The 21,382-nt window shown below is 40.7% G+C and overlaps 1 protein-coding gene across 1 annotated transcript in view; it reads left to right on the top strand.

Moving 5' to 3' along the window:
- Positions 1–8,831: 8,831 nt before the first annotated feature.
- Positions 8,832–21,382, top strand: part of myo15b (myosin XVB) — a 232,174-nt gene continuing 219,623 nt past the window's right edge. Inside the window, exons 1-2 of the mRNA XM_072558127.1 lie at positions 8,832–8,932; positions 9,015–9,083. Of these exons, the coding sequence (XP_072414228.1) occupies positions 8,921–8,932; positions 9,015–9,083 (81 nt within the window). The 5' untranslated portion in view covers positions 8,832–8,920. The remainder of the gene's footprint in view (positions 8,933–9,014; positions 9,084–21,382) is intronic.

Here is a 21,382-nt window from a genome sequence, read left to right as displayed (position 1 = left end):
GAACCAAACCAAACCAAACCTGAGAAAAGCTAAGCTGGGAGATCTGGCCACTCCACTTTCATTGTACATGTTTGTTTTTAAACCAAAAAGCTTCCTCAAGTAGATCAACTCAGACATTTTGGAACTAGTGTCTTTATGATCTCCTGAAAAAAACCAAGGACAACATAACCTTGTTAAAGGATATCATCCAAGACTAAGCACTGTATTAATCATAAGTGACCATTAAGGGAACTGACTCAGTTTATGTCAGGTGAGTATTTCTGACTTCATCTGGCTGAATTAAACTTTCTCCCTTGCTTGGGGTAATGATTTAGAGCAAGGATCTCTGCAAGCCTACTTTAGGAGCTGTTAACCATTACTGTCTGGTACAGAGTAATGCCAGCCAATATAGTGCTTCTTGAAGTCTACCACTGGTATCTGGATAAGGCAGTAGTGCCAGACCTTACTGTGCCCAGCTAGCACTAGGCATGTACATATCTGCAATGTGGAAACTACTGACTTGAAATGTGTCACAAAACATATTTGGTAACGGTGACTGTGTTGACAACCTTGGATATGATATAATACAATGGCTGTGAATCATTGAGGGATTAGCACAATAGGTCAAAACCTGTGATGTAATATCAAGCTGCTTCTTCAATTCCAGTTTGGATCTTTTATCAATAAATTATGTCAATGGAGTGGCAGCACATCAATGAGGCATTATTTGGCAGCCAATATACCCTCTACATTAAGTTGTAAAGTTTAAAGGCCTCTTGTCATGAATCTAGTGGGTTGCTCAGTGGTTCTAGGGGACTGGAATTCAGCAAAGAGGTTTTTTTAGTGTCCTTAATTTTCTCTTGGAATTTGGTTTACTGATATGATAACTTTCTTTCTCAGGGCCTGGGTCTGGTTGAGGTGGTTGCACAGTGAATGCTGAATCATTGTAACCCTACTAGAATAACAGAGACTCTCATCTGAAACCCATAGAATGACAGTGAAGTAAATGCTTATATCCAGGTGGGACCTGGTGCTGAATGAGTAGCTGATGAGATTGAGGGTAAGAGCACTTGTAGAGGCATAGAATCATAGAGATGTACAGCATGGAAACAGACACTTCAGTCCAATCCATCCATGCCGACCAGATATCCCAACCCAATCTAGTCCCACCTGCCAGTACCCAGCCCATATCCCTCCAAACCCTTCCTATTCATATACACATCCAGATGCCTTTTAAATGTTGCTATTATACCAGCCTCCACCACTTCCTCTGGCAGCTCATTCCATACACGTACCACCCTCTGTGTGAAAATGTTGCCCCTTAGGTCTCTTTTATATCTTTCCCCTCTCACCCTAAACCTATGCCCTCTAGTTCTGGACTCCCCCACCCCAGGGAAAAGACTTTGCCTATTTATCCTCTCCATGCCCCTCATGATTTTGTAAACCTCTAGAAGGTCACCCCTCAGCCTCCGACACTCCAGGAAAAACAGCCTCAACCTGTTCAACCTCTCCCTATAGCTCAAATCCTCCAACCCGGGCAACATCTTTGTAAATCTTTTCTGAACCCGTTCAAATTTCACAACATCATTTCGAAAGGAAGGAGACCAGAATTGCACGCAATATTCCAACAGTGGTCCTGTACAGCCACAATATGACCTCCCAACTTAATACTCTGACTGATAAAGGAAAGCATACCAGACGCCTTCTCCACTATCCTATCCACCTGCAAATCCACTTGCAAGGAGCTATGAACCTGTACTCTTTGTTCAGCAACACTCCCTAGGACCTTACCATTAAGTGTATAAGTCCTACGAAGATTTCCTTTCCCAAAATGCAGCACCTTGCATTTATCTAAATTAAACTCCATCTGCCACTTCTCAGCCCATTGGACCATCTGATCAAGATCTTGAGGTAACCTTCTTCACTGTCCACTACACCTCCAATTTTGGTGTCATCTGAAAATTTACTAACTATATCTCTTATGCTCACATCCAAATCATTTATATAAATGACAAAAATTAGTGGACCCAGCACCGATCCTTGTGGCACTCCACTGGTCACAGACCTCCAGTCTGAAAAACAACCCTCCACCACCACCCTCTGTCTTCTACCTTGAGCCAGTTCTGTATCCAAATGGCTAGTTCTCCCTGTATTCCATGAGATCTAACCTTGCTAACCAGTCTCCCATGGGGAACCGTGTTGAATGCCTTACTGAAGTCCATATAGATCACATCTACTGCTCTGGCCTCATCAATCCTCTTTGTTACCTCTTCAAAAAACTCAATCAAGTTTGTGAGACATGATTTCCCATGCACAAAACCATGTTGACTATCCCTAATCAGTCCTTGCCTTTCCAAAGGTATGTAAATCCTGTCCCTCAGATTCCCTCCAACAACTTACCACCGACGTCAGGCTCACTGGTCTATAGTTCCCTGGCTTGTTCTTACCATCCTTCTTAAACAGTGGTACCACGTTAGCCAACCTCCGGTCTTCCAGCACCTCACCTGTGACTATCAATGATACAAATATCTTAGCTAGGGGTCCAACAATCACTTTCCTGGCTTCCCACAGAGTTCTTGGGTACACCTGATCAGGTCCTGGGGATTTATCCACCTTTATGCGTTTCAAGATATCCAGCACTTCCTCCACTTATTCCTGTTTGTAACTTCCATCAATGTCTTAGATTCCAAAATTCAATTAAAATCCTAACATTTGTCGGTGATAGGAAACTATGAGAATCAGTAATTTGTGAAGGGAGAGCTTGGTAATTTTGAAAATAAGCTGAACAAAATATGAAGTAGTCGCAGAAATGGCAGGTAAAACTTGTTACTGACAATTGTTAAGTTCCGCTCTCAGGAAGAAAAATGGGTGAGACGCAAACTCTGGGAATGACAATGAAACTCTTATGGTTGGAATTAAAAGCAACTGAGGACCCTCATTTAGACTTAGCATTCAACATGTCTAATCAATATAGTGCGGCAACTCATTGAAACAGCAGTGCACAAGTCTAGAAGTTATGATTGAGCTTAACTGAGCAGGCCTTTCATTGCATATTGTGTTTAATACAACACAGAATGACATCATTCAGCCCATTGCAAAAAAATATGAATTTTGTAGTTTTGACAGTTGATAATTTAGAGGCAATCTTATGGATGCCAATAAGCCATGCAAAGAGCACTACTTTATCTCCATCTGGCCTATCCCATGTTGGATTTTTTCACTAATTAATGTCATTTTTGCCAAAACATATCATCGACAAGAATGCTGATGGTTCACTACTGCACTTCCCTCTTAACTGATCAGACTGGAGCTGTTCAGTTTGTGTTTTTGTTGAAACATTGTTAAATTTAGTCGCCATTACTGGTGCTATTGCTCCAATCACTGTACATCCCCAGTGGAGACAGCGATATTATGGCAGCTACTGTTGTGCTTTTGAAACTGTTAATTGCTTTTTGGAAGGAAGTGTCACAATTCTGAAACACTGAGATTCCTGTTGGTGGATACATGAGTGGGAGGGGCAATTAGAGGAGCAGATTTTTACTTAGAGTCATAGTTATGGAGATGTACAGCATGGAAACAGACCCTTCAGTCCAACCTGTCCATGCCGACCAGATATCCCAACCCAAACTAGTCCCACCTGTCAGCACCCGGCCCATATCCCTCCAAACCCTTCCTACTCATATACCCATCCAAATGCATCTTAAATGTTGCAATTGTACCAGCCTCCACCACATCCTCTGGCAGCTCGCTCTATACACGTACCACCCTCTGCGTGAAAAAGTTGCCCCTTAGGTCTCTTTTATATCTTTCCCCTCTCACCCTCTAGTTCTGGATTCCCCCACCCCAGGGAAAAGACTTTGCCTATTTATCCTCTCCATGCCCCTCATAATTTTGTAAACCTCTAGAAGGTCACCCCTCAGCCTCCGACACTCCAGGAAAAACAGCCCCAGCCTGTTCAACCTCTCCCTGTAGCTCAAATCCTCCAACCCTGGCAACACCCTTGTAAATCTTTTCTGAACCCTTTCAAGTTTCACAACATCTTTCCGATAAGAAGGAGACCAGAATTGCATGCAATATTCCAACAGTGGCCTAACCAATGTCCTGTACAGCCGCAACATGACCTCCCAACTCCTGTACTCAATAGTCTGGCCAATAAAGGAAAGCATACCAAACGCCTTCTTCACTATCCTATCTACCTGTGACTCCACTTTCAAGGAGCTATGAACCTGCACTCCAAGGCCTCTTTGTTCAGCAACACTCTCTAGGACATTACCATTAAGTGTGTAAATCATGCTAAGATTTGCTTTCCCAAAATGCAGCACCTCACATTTATCTGAATTAAACTCCATCTGCCACTTCTCAGCCCATTGGCCCATCTGGTCCAGATCCTGTTGTAATCTGAGGTAACCCTCTTCGTTGTCCACTACACCTCCAATTTTGATGTCATCTGCAAACTTACTAACTGTACCTCTTATGCTCGCATCCAAATAATTTATGTGAGTGACAAAAAGTAGAGGACCCAGCACCAATCCTTGTGGCACTCCATTGGTCACAGGCCTCCAGTCTGAAAAACAACCCTCCACCACCACCCTCTGTCTTCTACCTTTGAGCCAGTTCTGTATCCAAATGGCTAGTTCTCCCTGTATTCCATGAGATCTAACCTTGCTAATCAGTCTCCCATGGGGAACCTTGTCGAACGCCTTACTTAAGTCCATATAGATCACATCCACTGCTCTGCCCTCATCAGTCTTCTTTGTTACTTCTTCAAAAAATTCAATCAAGTTTGTGAGACATGATTTTCCACGCATAAATCCATGTTGACTATCCCTAATCAGTTTTTGTCTTTTCAAATACATGTACATCCTGTCCCTCAGGTGGACATCTTGTCCACCACTGAGGTCAGGCTCACCAGTCTATAGTTCCCTGGCTTGTCTTTACCACCCTTCTTAAACAGTGGCACCACGTTTGCCAACCTCCAGTCTTCTGGTAGCTCTTCTGGTACTTCTTCAAACTGTTCTCCCCGTATTCAGAGTTTGGTCTGAGGTGAAGGAGAGATGGTGGTGGGTGGGAGGTACTGCTGCCCAAAATTCACTGAGCAATTCTTACAGAAATGCAACTCATACCTATGTGGTATCCCGGCCTGCAGAAACAAAGAAAGTGAGAGTGGATCCCTCAGTTGGCTGGGAGATTGATTTGTGATGCAGAATAACACCACTGGGTTAAATCCCTATACCAGCTGAGGTCATTTTAAGGTCTCACCTTGTCAACCTTGACCCTTGCCTGAGGTGTGGTTAAACTCAGTACCAGTTGTCTCTATGTTTCTAATGATGGACTGGGTCTATTGTGACTTTACTTTTTACTTAATATTATTTGAGCTCCTTTCCCTGGATATATACATTGTACAGTGTTCATTGCTCATTATATCCTGTTTGTTAAGGAAGCATCCATTTCACAGTGTATATTATTATAAATACCAAAATTCCTAATTGCTAGGCTTTAGATGTGTAACATTTAATTTTAGGAAATCAATTTCAAAGTTCGATGAATGGTAACATTTGACTGCAAAATTGTAAGCTACTCTGAAATAAGTACAAAGTTAAAAATCACACAACACCAGGTTATAGTCCAACAGGTTTCATTGGAAGCACTAGCGTTCGGAGCACTGCTCCTTCATCAGGTGGTTGTCACCTGATGAACCACTTGATACAACCACCTGTGAAGGAGCGGCACTCCGAAAGCTAGTGCTTCCAATGTTGGACTATAACCTTGTATCCTGTGATTTTTAACTTTTTACACCCCGTCCAACATCAGTACCTCCATATCCTGAAATAAGTACAATGCCAACTGACCTCAGGTAATTACGGTTCAAAGGGGAGCTTTACAGTGTTGCTTGTAAAAGATATTCATATCTCGGATTATAAAGCTACTCTGAACACTTTATCTCAAGACATCTCAAATAAAACACATAAAGGTTGGAATGAAAACAGGGGAGGTTCCAATTATTCATATAGATTGTCCAGACCAAATAGTTAAAAACATATCAAACTTTGATTCGTCGTGGAACAAGTAAGCCTAGTAAGAGGATTGTTCTCTCCATTTGAGGTATAAACTACTTATTTGGATCATAGAAATAAAGGGTTGTTTTGAAAGTAAAAGATCATTGATTTAAATCTCTGTCTGGAACATCCCTGGTATGATGTTGCCATGGAATAAGTCTCTGTGGAGTTTATCTATGTGTTTTTACCACAGCGGTAATCAGTAAGCTTGAAGGGGTGTGGGAAATTAGCTGTGTATTTGCAAATCAGCCAGAACAAGGAGAATAAAGGCCACTACAATCAGGTTTGTCATGTGCAGCCACTAAGGAATTGGGCAAGGTACTCAGAATGAAAAATGCATAAGGAATTAAAATTGGCAGATCTGGTAAAACTAGTGGAAGAGTGGAATTCTTGTCGAGAGGGAAAAAAAAGACCTCTGGAAGTCTAAACGTCAGAAAATAAGGAAAATTTGTGTAAATCACTAAGAGCTGTGCACACCTTGATTTGAACTCAGGAGAAGAAACCCTCAAGATCCTGCAGTGTATCAGAGAACATAAGGTACAATTCAATACAGAATGGAAAATGGTCTGTTGACAATTTTTATATTTAAATAATAAAGGTTTATAAAGTATTTTGTTGAATTAGTCATCCTTGATTTGTTTAATTCTTGTACAGCAGAAGTTTTGCTTAAAATGTGAAATTTTATTGTATGATGTTTTAAGTTAATAACTGGAGTAAGAATTTATTTTGAAAGGTAATAATCTCTGTCACAATCATAACATTATGCCTTACACATTCTATTACGCTGTCCACCAGTATATAAGGGGTGGCAGGCAGCAGGGAAAGGTTTTGGAGAACTGGGCACAAGAGGTAGGTGACAGTTGTTAGGGAGTGGGATGGCAGAACAGAAACAGGGTAAGCAGATCAGAAGGCAAGCACTGAAGACTGGTGTAAGGAGCAGGGAGTGGATAGCTATCAGCTGGTAACTGTGTCTCCACGGACAGGACAGTGGCCAAGCCCCAAGCCACATGACTGCCTAATTGTAAGTGATTGGCACATTGCCCCACCCCCACCATTCCCTGGGTCAGGGAGTGGCAATGTGTTCTGGTAAAGTGGAGTCTGTTGAGAAGTAACTCACTCTCATTTAGCTGGAATGACGCACTTACAACAATGACAGAACAAAGTTCAACTGCAGTAAATTCTACTTTCTTTTCCTTGTGTGGACTTTGATACAGCAAGGCAATCAGTTCAGTATCTTATAGAAACACTCAGTCTGGGTTTAAGCACCGTGCAGAGAGAAGGATATTCTCTGGTAGCTCCAAACTCAGTGGAATCTACTTTAAAACAATAGAGAAGGAGAAAGCAGGTATTTAAGAGTGGGTGTTAGGTATTAGTTATTAGCTGGTATTAGTTGGTGTGGGAAACTGAGCTGGTGGTTGTTTTGTCCTCTCTGGATTCAGGCCAGAACCAACTCAAAACTGCGTTTGTTTATTCTGACACTGGATCAGGAGTTAAAGTGGAAGATTTTGCTGGGCCCAGACATTGTTCAGAAAGATTTTGAACCTGTTTCAGGGTAAGAATGTCAAAGTATTTCATCAGAGTTGTTGGCAACTGGCACAACAAAACATCAAAAGAACCTGAGTTTTGGGTTGTTCAGGAAGATGTGCGACAGGTTTAAATGGATAAAGGTGGCAAACAGATGGTCTCGGTGTGAGCAAAGATTGGAATGATCAAAGTGGTAAATGCACTCATCCAGAACAGCAGGATCCCAAAGATGCATTCGATGATGTTGATAGTCCCAGCCAGGGAACTGTCAAGTATGATGAATCTCTCAGATAAGGAAGAGGCTGAGGTGTATCAGAAGCAGCTTGATTTAGATAAATGTGAGGTGCTACATTTTTGGAAAGGCAAATCAGGCAAGACTTATACACTTACACGATCCTGAGAAGTGTTGCTGAACAAAGAGACCTTGGAGTGCATGTTCATTGTTTCTTGAAAGTGGAGTCACAGGTAGATAGGATACTGAAGAAGGCATTTGGTATGCTTTCCTTTATTGATCAGTGCATTGAGCATAGGAGTTGAGAGATCATGTTGCAGCTGTACAGGATGTTGATTCGGCCACTATTGGAATACTGCATGCAGTTCTGGTCTATCTGCTTTAGAAAGGATGTTGTGAAACTTGAAAGGGTTCAGGAAATATTTACAAGGATGTTGTTGGGGTTGAAGTGGGAGAGAGGCTGAACAGACTAGGGCTATTTTTCCTGGAGCATTGGAGGCTGACAGGTGACCTTATAGAGGTTTATAAAATCATGAGAGGCATGGATAAGATAAATAGACTACGTATTTCGAGTGGAAAGATCTAAAAGAGAACTAAGGGGTACCTTTTACACGCAGAGGGTGGTGCGTATATGGAATGAACCACCAGAGGAAGTGATGGAGGCTGGTACAATTACAACCTAAATTGCCCATAGTGTTAGGTGTAGGGGTAAATGTAGGAGAATGGGATCTGGGTGGGTTGTGCTTTGGCGGGTTGGTGTGGACTTGTTGGGCCGAAGGGCCTGTTTCCACACTGTATCTAATCTAATCTAATCTAATCTAATTTAAAAAGGATCTTGATGGATATATAGGAAGGGTTTAGAGATGTATGGGCCAAATGCTGGCAAATGAGACTAGATTTATTTCAGATATCTGGTCGGCATTGATAAGTTGGACCGATAGGTCTGTTTCCATGCTGTATATCTCTGTGAATTAATTTGAATGGTATTACCATTAGTTAACCATTTATCTTGCAAAGAAGGGCATTTGTCAATACAGGACATGGCTTAACTGTCCATGTTGGAACAGCCATTGAGGAGACCTCCTAGACAGGTGAAGAAAGGTGCAGTCAGCAAAAGTTGAACAAACAGATGAAGTTACAGGTGGGCAGTTGGTGGGTAATAATGGGTGTTGTCAGAATGACAGGGTAAAGAGTGACTCACTCTTTACAGTTTCTCTCCTTAGCTGCTGACGGCACCGTGGAATCGAAGGATATTTTCCAGGAACAAGGGACGAGGAACAGCAGTGGGAATGGTGAGTGCTCCACAGTATACTTCCTTGTTGAATTGTTCTGACACTGTCACCAGTTCTAAACTGTTGTAGGTTACAGGTTACTACCAAAAATTAAAGTATGTCCTCTTTATCTGTTCTGATGATGATGAAGCTGAGTATTTTGCATGCTATGAAATAGGCAACATAGGAAAATGACTATGAAAGACAGAGTTTTGGTTTTCGCAAAAGCGATTGATCGAAATTCTAGTGATTTTTTCAGTTCAAAAATGTGATTGTGTATTTTTTGTATGTACAGCAATATAGGAAGACAAAAATAAAACCACAGCTGGCCAACAGCTTGGGTTTCCATGATTACAATGACATGTAACATAATCAATACTTATATATGAAGAATCAATTTAGCCCTTCTTATGTCCACATTTAGAGAGATTCTAACCTCTCCTGTTTTAATTTTTTTTAACTGAATCTAGATTTTTATTTCCTTTACTCTTAAAAAGAGCGTTAGTTAGTTTAATAGGATTTATCATTCACATTGATCACTCCAGGATTAATTTTAAATGTAACCTACCCGAAAAGGCTCAGCTATCAATAAAGCATAACACTCGATCGTGTATAAATCAAGCATCTGACCCAAAATGCAAGGAATGGAGAGATGTGGACCAAGGGCATGGAGAAGGATTAGTTAAATTTGATGTAATATTTGGCACAACATTGTGAGGCTGAAGGGGCCATTTCTGTGCTGTATTGATTTATGTTCGATGTTCTAAAATACTGTACTTAGCAGGCAGGTTTGACTTCAAATCAGGGAATGTGTGTGTGAAAGGTAACTTTCGGATCGCTTGTCAATCTGCCAGAACTAGTTTAAATCTCTTGGCAGCTGTATGTATCAAGCACATTTGATATTCAAAACATTCTAAAATGCTTCACATGAACATTATCAAACAAAATTTGAAAATGAGCCTGTAAGGAGACATTAGGATAGGTGTCAGCAAGGTTGGCCAATGAGATAGGTTTTAAGGAGTATCAAACTGCTTTTAAAGGAGGAGAGTGAGATAGGGAGGCAGAGAGTTATTGAATAAAGGACTAAGTCTGTCTGTGTACTATGCTAATTATCCACAATCTACATCATTGTCGAAAATGAAAGAGTTTCATATGATCTTGTTCTCTCTTGTAGCCTTGTGGCAAGATTAAGAAAAGTTATGTAAGAACTAGGAGCAGGACTGAGAAACCCATCCCCTCAGGCCTGCTCTGTCATTTGATACAATCGTGGCTGATCAACTCAGCCTCAACTCCACTTTCCTGCCACTCTCCATAACCCTTCAACTCATTACTAATTAAAATATGTAAATCTCTTTAAACTTATCCAGTGTCTTTGCATCCACCACACTCTGAAGCAGTGAATTCCACAGATTCATGGCTTTTTGAGAGCAGTAAATTCTGTTCATCTCTGTCTTAAATCTGCAAACCCTTATTTTAAAACTATTTTAAAACTCTCATTTCAGATTGCCCCACGTCTATTTTGTGAGTTTCCTTTAGCATCTTATATATCTCTGTTAGATCACCTCTAAACCCTCTTAGGTCTTGTGAGTATTGGAATTTAGAAGAATAAGAGTTGATTTGATGAGGGATCTTGACAGAGTGCATGAAAAGTTTCCTGTATTGGGAGAATCTAAAATTACAGGGTCACTGTTTAGAAATAACAGATCATCCATTTAAGACATAAATGAGATCTTCTTTTCTCACAGAGTCTTTGGAATTTTTTTTCCCACTAAGTGGTAGAAGCAAAGACTTTTGAATACTTTTGAGGCAGGGTCTGATAGATTGTTAATAAGCAAAGAGATGAAAGATTACTGGGGTAGGTAGAAAATATTGAAGAATCATATCTGGCCAGATATTATTGAGTTCTGGAGTGGTTTCAAGTGACCTACTCCTGCTCCTAATTCAATATAATTATATTTCTTCAAATAGTGATTAAATAAACGAATGCCAGGAATTAGGGCCGGCTGAAGACCACACTGGCATTGGTGAGTGAAGGAAATAAGAGGTCAGAATTGGAAGAAAGTTGAGAATTCTGTAATTAGGAAGGCTATGTGCAAGCTAAAATGGAGATCTCCCCAGGAATTTGATCTATGAGGTAATCTGTCCAGTATGTTCTCTAGATTCATTGTGAGAAACAAGCTGGATGATTCAGCGACTGGAGCTAGGAGTGGAGGTTCCATGGTGACACAGTATGAGTTGCAATACTGAAGTAAGTCAGAGATATCAGATTACAAATCAGCCAGATTTAGAAAATAACAAAAGATTATTCAATTGCAATAACCAAGAAGGAAGAACTCCCAGAAATATCATTAGAGACAGCAACATGGAAAGAAGTTAAGATTGGCAACTGGGAGAGTTTTATAGAATCAGATGGTCAGAGCATTGCAGAAATTTAATACAGCATAGAAATCTTACAAAATACATTGAAAACGGCTGTGAAGCCCAAAAGGTGAATTTTAGATCTTTTATTCACTATAATGTGAGAGTTGAGTGTATATTTGTGTGTATGTATGAGAGACAGAGAAAGAATTGTTTTATGTGGAGCTCCACAGTAGCTTTCTGATGTGCAATATGATACCCCAAATTGATCACCATGAGTTCCTACATTGATCAGACCAATGAAAATGCAGCTACTATATACCTCTGAATACAAAGGATTTATTGTGCTAATTTCTTAGCACTATATTAGACACTAGTGTACTGCACCTGGAACATGCCAAGTGCAATGACTGTTTAAGGGAGGACAAATTGAACAGTTTCAAAATTATTGAGATGCAGAAAGTTTGGAAGGAAGTGCACCATTTGCTTCTTTAATTGAGGGCTTTTTAAAAAAATTCTCTTGTGGGATGTGGGCATAGCGGACTGGCCAGCATTTATTTTGCTTGAACAGAGTTGCCCTTAAGAAGGTGGTGGTGACCTGCCTTCTTGAACTGGTACAGTTCATGTGCTGTAGGTAGACACACAATGTCCTTAAGGAGGGAATTCCAGGAGTTTGCCCCTGTGACGGTGAAGCAACGGTGATATATTTCTAAGTCAGGATGGTAAGCAGCTTGGAGGGGATCTTCTAGGTGGTGATGTTCTCATGTATCTCATGTCGTGGGTTTTGAAGGTTCTGACTATGGATCTTTGGTGAGTTTCTGTGGTGTATCTTATAGATAGTACACACCGCTGCTACTGAGATCAGTGTTGGAGGAAGTAGATGCTTGTGGAAATGGTGCCAACCAAACAGACTGTTTTGTCCTGGATGATGCCTTGTTTCTTGAGTGTTGTTGAAGTTGCACCCATCCAGGCAAGTAGGATATATTGTATCAAATTCCTGACTGTGCTTTGTAGGTGATAGACAAGCTTTGAGGAGTCAAGAAGTGAGTTTTTGTTGCAGTATTCTTAGCATCTGACCTACTGTTGTAGCTGGTGTATTTATATATTGAGTCCAGTTGAATTTCTATTCAATGGCTATCCCCAGGATGTTTATAATAGGGAATTCAGTGACAGTAACAACATTGAATTTCAAGGTGTGGTGACTAGATTGTCTCCTACTGTTTGGCATTTATGTGGTGAGAATATTACTTGCCATTTGTCAGCCCATGCCTGAATATTGTCCAACGTTTGTTGCATTTGGACATGGACTGCTTCAGTGTCTGAAGAGTCACAAATAATGCTAAATGTTGTGCAATCATTAGTGAATATTCCCACTTCTGATCCAATAATGGAGGGAAGGTCTTGATTAAGCAGCTGACGTTGATTGGGTTTAGGACTCTATGCTGAGGAACTCCTGCAGAAATATCCTGGATCTAGGATGACTGACCTTCAACAATCTTGACCATTTTCCTATGTACCACACAGCAGAGAGTTTACTCCCATGATACCCATTGATTCCAGTTTTTCCAAGGGCTATATGATGCCACACTTAATCCAATGCAGTCTTGATGCCAAGGGCAGTCACTCTTAACTTGCCTCTGGAATTCAGCTCTTTTGTCCATGTTTGAACCAAGGCTATAACAATGTGAGAAGCTGAGTTACCCTTGCAAAACTTGATCTGCTCATTCATTCAAAACTGTCACTGACATTGGTCGCCTCAATTTCTCTGCCGCCACACCCCCTCCCCCCATCTTGACCATTCCAACTTATCCTCCTGGGAATTGACTGCACTCTGTGCTGTCAGATTCAATCCCAACTTTGTAAATTAAGTCTGCTGATAAGGGTGGTGCTGTTGTAGTCTGATGGACTGACCTCTACATTGCAGAGGCTGAGTGCCAGCTATCAGATAGGTGAAAGTGAGGAGCATCCTGATGAAGGGCTTCTGCCCGAAATGTCGATTTTCCTGCTCCTCAGATGCTGCCTGACCTGCTGTGCATTTCCAGCACCACTTTAATTTTGACGTCAGCTCTCAGATACCTACTCCAATCTTGCCCAGACCATAGCCCCATGATGGAACGTCAGGCCATAGTATCAACCATGGTGATCAACCTCAATTCATCTGGTTATCTCTCCCCACCACTGGCTCTAAGCTGATTGTCTCCCAATCCCACACAACCCTCTTCTATCTCCTTCCCAAAATTTATAATCAAGACTGCCCAGACAGACCCATTGTTTATGCCTGCTCATGCCCGAAACGTCGATTCTCCTGCTCCTTGGATGCTGCCTGAATTGCTGCACTTTTCCAGCAACACATTTTCAGCTCTGATCTCCAGCATCTGCAGTCCTCACTTTCTCCCATCCCACCAATTTAGCTTGTTTTAACAGGCCTATAGTTCACTGCGACCATCATGAGAGCAGCTTTCAGTGGAGCATCGTTGAATACTGATCCAGGAAATGATAACCCCTTTAAGTGATCCCTGACATCCATCTGATCAACAATGCTGATAGCTCCCATTCTATGTAAAAATCGACACCACAATCTAATGGACCAACAGGCCAACTACATAAAATGATGCCAAACATATGGGTCTCTTCTGGTCATGTCACAAATCAGCATCGCCCCTCTCCATCCAGTCCTCCCTTCAGTAGCTTCCCTCCAAATACTTCAATGATGAGTTTGAGCAAAATCCTTGTGCTGAGGCAAGAATTGGAGCTTGAAGGCCATATGAATACTGCAATTAATAAATACTTGGACACAAAGGTTCAAATGAGAAGTTTGAAATTGGCAGAAAGGTCAGGAAGGATGTTGAAGATCTGTGGCCACATTAGTCGATGGCCAGTAAGAACGTTGTTGAGATTGTTTGTGTGACACTCAAGAGCAGGATGGAGTGAAGCCAGGTCATAAACTAGGCAATTACAGTGTGCATCACTATGAACCCAGTGAGGAAGTGCAGAGATTATGGAAATGACATGCTATAAAATGTTTCGTTGCTATCTGACAAACAAACTGGGCTTGGTTGGTTTTTGGCATGAAGTATCCTTATACTGATTTCAGTTTGCACAGAAAATGGGCTCAGCTTCATTGTTTTGTGCGGAGCTTGAAAATGGATGAAAGCACCCCATACTTAGGGCACACAGCTTAATGAATCTAGGATCCTTGCTTATTATGATCTGAACTGGAGGAATGTTGCCAAAAATATTCACTGCATGTTATGCTATAGACCATAGATATACACAATATATAGCAGCAGAATTAGACCCATTGAGTCTGCTATATTTCTCAATCCCTTTCTCCTGCCATTGCCCTGTAACACTCAATGGCTTGGCCTCCACAGCCTTCTGTGGCAATGGGTTCCACAGATTCCCTGCCCTCTGGCTGAAGTAATCCTCCTCATCTCAGTTCTAAAGGATCATCCCTTCACTCTGAGGCTGTACCGTTGGGTTCTAATCTCTCCCAGTAGTGGAATCATCATCATCACATATACTGTATTCAGGCCTCTCAATATACTGTAAATTTCAATAAATTTCCCCTCTCCTCCTTCTATCGACATTACAGACCCATAGTCCTCAACCACTCCTCATCTGACATGCCTTTCATCCCTGGGATCATTCTTGTAAACCTCCTCTACACCCCCTCTTAGACCATATACTTCCTCAGGTACACAGGGGCCCAAAACTGCTCACAATATTCCAAATGCAGTTTGACCAGACCTTAAACACTCTCAGCAGTACATCTCTGCCCTTGTACTCTGCCCCTCTCAAAATGAATGCGAATACTGCACTTGCCTTCCTAGATGCCAGCTGAACCTGCATTTTAACCTTAAGAGAATCCTGAACTAAGACTCCCAAGTCCCTTTGTGCTTTAGCTTTCCAATTTACCCATTTAGAAAATAGTCTATGCCTCTTTTCTTCCTACCAAAGTGTATAACCTCACACTTTCCCACATTGTATTCCAGGTCCTTCTACAGTCTCCCCACTTCCTCAGTACTACTTGTCCCACTACCTATCTTCGTCCCTCCACCTATCTTTGTCCCATCTACAGTCTAATGTTGAATTGACCAGGCAGCAGCCAGAGCTGGATTGCAGCTTCCAGAACCTCAGCTTGCTGATTAGGTCAAAGAGCTTAGTCAGCGCAATAGACATGGTGTACAAAAGTGTTTTACACTTGCTGTGCTTCTAGCACACTACAAAGACTGGATTGTCCATGTTCCTCTTTGTACGTAACCAAGTATGAATCTCTGACACAAGATTATCAGATTTGTTAGCATTTTGTTCCTGAGCAGCCATGAAAGGAATACGATGGGTTGAATTTTATGTGCAAACCTATGGTCCTACATCTAACCCTATCCCCAATTGAGATCCTTAAGTAGCCTCAATTAATGACTTTTTAAGAGCTTTGCTAGTATTACCCTGGTTCAGATGTGCTTGTCAAATTGCAGTTTACAGGACTAGTAGGACTGTGTGGCTAGTTTGTGGTTTCCTGGAACAGATGGGGTGGATGGTCTGTTCAGAGGCATTCAGATAAATTGAATGTTTGGAAGGGAAGGTCCAGTGAGAGCAAACTGACCCTTCTACGTCCTCCCCAGCCTCCCCTCAAACTCCAGCATGTAAAGTGCCTCCTGAGATTACCAAGTTGCAACCTAATCCTGGGCTCCATTAGGTGTCATTCTAGTATCAGCCATGGCTACCCGATGGCACCACTGATGAAATGAGTCTCTGAAAGTGCTTGAAGGATGGGAGATTGAGGCCTGGGGTGCATGATCCCAGTCAGTATTGACTGAACTAGGTGCCCAGGACTTGTTTTCAGAACAGGACAGTGAGACAAAAAGGGTCAGGAATCAAATTTCAGGCACAGTAGATAAAGGGACAGCAAAAACAGCAGAAATTCATCCCAAGGAAGATGAAACATACAAAGGGGAGGATGATGCAACTCTAGCAGACAAGAGAAGTCAGAGACCGCATAAAAACAAGAGAAAAAGCATATAATGTGGTGAAAGGTGTATTTGAGTGTATCACAGAATGTTACTACCTTAAAAACAAAGTCCCAATGAGGAACTGGAGACCATTACATATTCCGGCAGGTGACAAATGGATAGACGTTCATCAAGTTGTATTACCAGTCGGTTAAAAAATTAGGTGTAGCACGTAGTGCATGAGGTACCAGTAGGAGGTCATTTAGGAGACAGGAAAACTCAAGCCAAAGTACAAAATATTTTTATTGGCCTGGACTGCATAGAGTTGTGGTTGAAGTTTGCCAGACATGTCAGGCATTAGGAAAACTTCAGGCACTGAAAAAAACAGCACCAATGATACCTTTTCCAGCATTTGAGGAACCTTTTACAAGAGTCTTAGTTGATTGCATAGGATCCCTCCCTAAAACAAAAAGTGCTGCTGACCTTAATGGATGTATCCAGAGGTCATTCCATTATGTGAAATCACAGCTAGAAGAATTGTAGAAGAGTTCCTCAAATTTTTTACTAGATATGAACTACCTACAGAAATACAATGAGATCAAGAGTCAGATTTAACATCAAAATTATCCAAGCAAATTATGGATAGCTTAGAAATAAAACAATTTAAATCAATAGTATACAATCCATAATCACAAGGAATATTAGAATAGTGGCAGCAAATTTTAAAGACCATGTTGAGGGCTTATAGTCAAAACTATCCAGAAGATTGGGATAAAGGAATTCCATTTGTACTTTCTCAAATTAGAGATGCACCTAATGAATCAACTAATTTCAGTCCATTTTCAGACATAAGGTGAGAGGACCACTAAAATTAATTAAGGAAAAATTGGTAAGTCAGAGTTCAGAGACTACATGTTGGACTATGTATCAATTTTTAAGGAAATATTAAATTGAGTGGGTGAGTTGGCTAGACAGCATTTGAAAGTAGCATGATGAAATGAAATGGGAAACAGACATAAAATCAAAATTCCATTGTTTTGCGAATGGAGATGAGTATTAGTGTTATTTCCAGTGATAGGTGAACCTTTAAAAGCAAGGTTTGTGAGTCAAGTGTGGTGTATTATTTAATAAGAATGCCAGATAGGAAGAAATCTTACAGTGTGTGTCATGTGAATATGCTCAAAAGGTATTTTGATCGGGAAGGAAAGCAAAAGGAGAATGTGTCACTGGTTACAACACAGAATGAAGAATCAAATTCAGATGCTTCTGAATTGTGCATTCGTCAAATTAATTTGGACATTGAGGAAATTCTTAAAAATTGGTTTAAATTATTGAGTTACTTTCCAGAGGAAAATCAAAATGAAAGAGTTATTGCAATCACATGTGGGAATAAGCTGGGAAGTACTACTCTGATGCATGATGTGGATATAGTAAATGCTGTTCCAAGTAAGCAACATTCTTGTAGACTTAACTCTCTAAAGTTAGCACGGGTTCAAAAAGAGATTGAAAGCATTCTCAGAGATGACATAATCAAAGTGAAGTTGTAAGTTTGCTCGCTGAGCTGGTGGGTTTGTTCTCAGACATTTCATCACCATGCTAGGTAACATCATCAGTGTTTAAATCTGCTGGGATTTTCCATACCCCTAAATCTACTCAAATCTGTCTAAACTAGTTCAACTCCCAGACCTGAGCCCCCAAAATTATGACATGGGGTAAACTGCCCTGATGAATTTAAAACCAGCAACACAGAAAAGATTTATCCCGTGCAGTAATCTGTGAAAATTCAATAGACCAAGAACTAGTTAAAGTAAAAATTAACAACTTTATTTCTGAAAGTTAAACAGAAAATAATTAACTAACAACTATTTGCAATCCCTTACTCTAACCTATCTGTTACCTTTCCTTATATAATACTGGTCCAATAAAGTTCCCCATTACGATTTACAAAACAAAACTTCTTCTCTCAAAACTAGACAGCTTTCATTTTTTTCTGAATTTGGACTTCTTTTCTTCTTCTTGGGGATTCTTTTGGTCAGTCTTTTGACATGCTGGGGCTTGGCAGTTCTCCTCTCAACTGTTCAATTTTCTCTGCTCTTATATCCCCCAAAGCATCAAATTGTTTCATCGGTTTTTAAGATTGTCAATATACTAAATTCAAACTGGGTTGGATTTTGGTATTTTGGGGGGTTTATTTTAAACTGATTGGCCTAATTCGAATCTGTTTTGTCGTCTCCAGGCAACCAGCTAATTTAGCTTTTGACTAAGTGTTATATTGCATCCTATTGAGAACACTTAGTGCTGTCAGGTAGCTCTACCAGCTTTTAACTCTCTTAAAAGTACAGTACACCCACATCTTCATAACACATTGGTATTCTGTCCCGCTTGCTATTTATGTGTCTTGATCTGTTGTGGTTGATGATATCATTTCCGGTTCTGTTTCTGAGAGGTTGGTAAATTGAGTCCAAATCTATATGTTTATTAATGATGTTCCGGTTTGAATGCCAGGCCTCTAGGAATTCCCATGCATGTTTTTGTTTAGTCTGTCTCAGGATGGATGTATTGTCCCAGTCAAACTGGTGTCCCTCTTTGCCTGTGTGTATGGATACCAGTGATAGTTGGTCATGTCTTTTGGTGGCTAGTTGGTGCTCTGTATCCTAGTGGCTAATTTCCTGCCCATCTATCCAATGAAATGTTTGTTGCAGTCTTTGTAGGGTATTTTGTATATGACGTTTGTTCTTCTGGCTGTGGGTATGGGTTCCTTTAAATTCATCAGGAGCTGTTTCAGGTTTGTGGGCTACTATGATGCCTAGGGGCCAGAGTAGTCTGGTCATCAATTCTGAAATGTCTTTAATGTATGGTAGGGTGGCTAGAGTCTCTGGACATGTTGTGTCTTCCTGTTAAGATCTGTTGTGCAGGAATCGATGGACTGTGCTTATCGGGTAACAGTTGTTCCTGAATACATTGTATACGTGTTTTTCCTTGGCTTCTCATAGTTCCTGGGTGCTGAGTGTGTTGTGGCCCATTTAAATAATGTCCTGATGCAGCTCCATTTGTGGGTGTTGGGATGGTTGCTCCTGTAGTTGAGTATCTGGTCAGTATGTGTGGCTTTCCTGTAAATGCTTTCAGATCCATAACCTGAACTTCACCAAAATCTCAAATAATCAAAGTGAATGGATTTCATCCATAATAATGATGTCAAAACCAGAGGGTACCTAATGATTATGTGTGGACTATCGCAAAGTCAATTCAGTTACAAAATCTGATTCATATCCTATTCCACAGTTTGAAATTGAGGAGAATTGAAAGTCAAGATTAGAGTGGTGCTAGGAAAGCACAGCAGGTCAGGCAGCATCCAAGGAGCAGGAAAATCAATGTTTCGAGCAAAAGCCCTTCAAACGGCGATTTTCCTGCTCCTTGGATGTTGCTTGACCTGCTGTGCTGTTCCAGCACCACTCTAACCTTGACTCCAATCTCCAGCATCTCCATCACTTCTGCCTAGAGAATTGAAGACGTTGAGAATTAGAAGAAGTGATTTATATTTCTAAGTTGGACTTACTCAGAGAATACTGACAGGTACCTTTATCCAAAATACTGAAGACAATTTTGTCTTTTCTGACACTGAATGGACTGTACCAGTTGAAAGTCATGCCATTTGGTATGGAAAATGCGCAAACAACATTTCAAAGACTAACCAATAGGATAATTTCAGGATTACCCAATTGTGTGATGTACATAGATATTCGGATTAGTTACACATGGAAAGACATTTAATTGATCAACTTCAGAAGGCAGGCTTGGTGATAAACCTGGCTAAGATTACGCAAAAGCCCAAGTCACATTCCTGGGCCATGTCATTTGACATGGACAGATAGCCTCACAGGATGTGAAAACAAAGATTATTGGTGAGTTTCCCAGAATCAACCACTGAAGATGGAAGTACTACGATTCCTGGGACTGAGTGGATTTTGTAAGAAGTCCATACCAAATTTTAGCAGAGTGGTTGCTCCAACAACTAACCTGTTGAAGAAGTGCATAATATTTCAGTGTATGGAAGAGTGTTAGAAGGCATTTGACAACCTGAAAGCGGTGTTGACTACACCTAATGACACAAAGTCATTCAATGTGGCTATCGATGTGAGTGATAAGGATGTTGGTGTTGTACTTGTACAAGATGATAACAAAAAGATTGAAAGATCTATTAGGTGTTTTTCCAGAAAGTTGCATGTTCATCAACAGAAATATTCCACAATTGAGAAAGAGAGTTTGAGTTGGTGTTGCTGTTGCAACATTTCAATATTTAAGTTGCCAGTAATATGTCTGAGACAATTATACTCTATTCTGATCATAACTCCTGAAAGTTTTTAGAAAAAGTTAAGGATAAAAATTCCAGACTTCTTAAATGGAGCTTATTATTGCACTCATTTAATTTAAAAATTTATGCATGTGGCAGAACAAAAAACCGAATTGCCGATACATTGTCATGACTTTGCTAAGTGAAGACAGACTTTCCATGGCAGGAAGGAACAGACGAAACGGACTGCAGTATTGATTATCTGCGTGCTTAGAATATAATCATGTATATGTGTTGCAGTGGACTAGTAGCATACAATTAAAGGTTTTTAAAATGAAGCCATCTTTATACATTGATTTTTTTCATTTTCTTTAAGAGGGGAGATGTGACAATACTATGGCTTTAAGGGGTGGATTTTGACTTTTTTTTAAATGAAGAGGATGTTGAGACAGAGGCTGTGAGTGGTCTGTTCGAAATCAATAAAATGAACAGTTTATGAGGCCTTGGAGTTATTTTTAAAGCTGGAACCACAGAAGTAGCATGAATGGGTGGGGTCAAGCTCCCACAGAACCAGGATTTTAGTTTAACTTTTGGCAGATGCTGGGGTCTTGAAGCTAGCTGTAGCAGCTCTTATTCCTCTCTGTTACACCTAAATGCTGGGGTTCTCTTTCTGCTGCTAGAACTTTGCCAAGGGTGTGTTTATGGGATGTTACGATCCT

Source organism: Chiloscyllium punctatum, chromosome 39, assembly GCF_047496795.1.
Source record: "Chiloscyllium punctatum isolate Juve2018m chromosome 39, sChiPun1.3, whole genome shotgun sequence".
Lineage (NCBI taxonomy): Eukaryota > Metazoa > Chordata > Chondrichthyes > Orectolobiformes > Hemiscylliidae > Chiloscyllium > Chiloscyllium punctatum.
The sequence above is the reverse complement of the archived record's forward strand: the minus strand, read 5'-3'. Positions and strand labels throughout refer to the sequence as shown.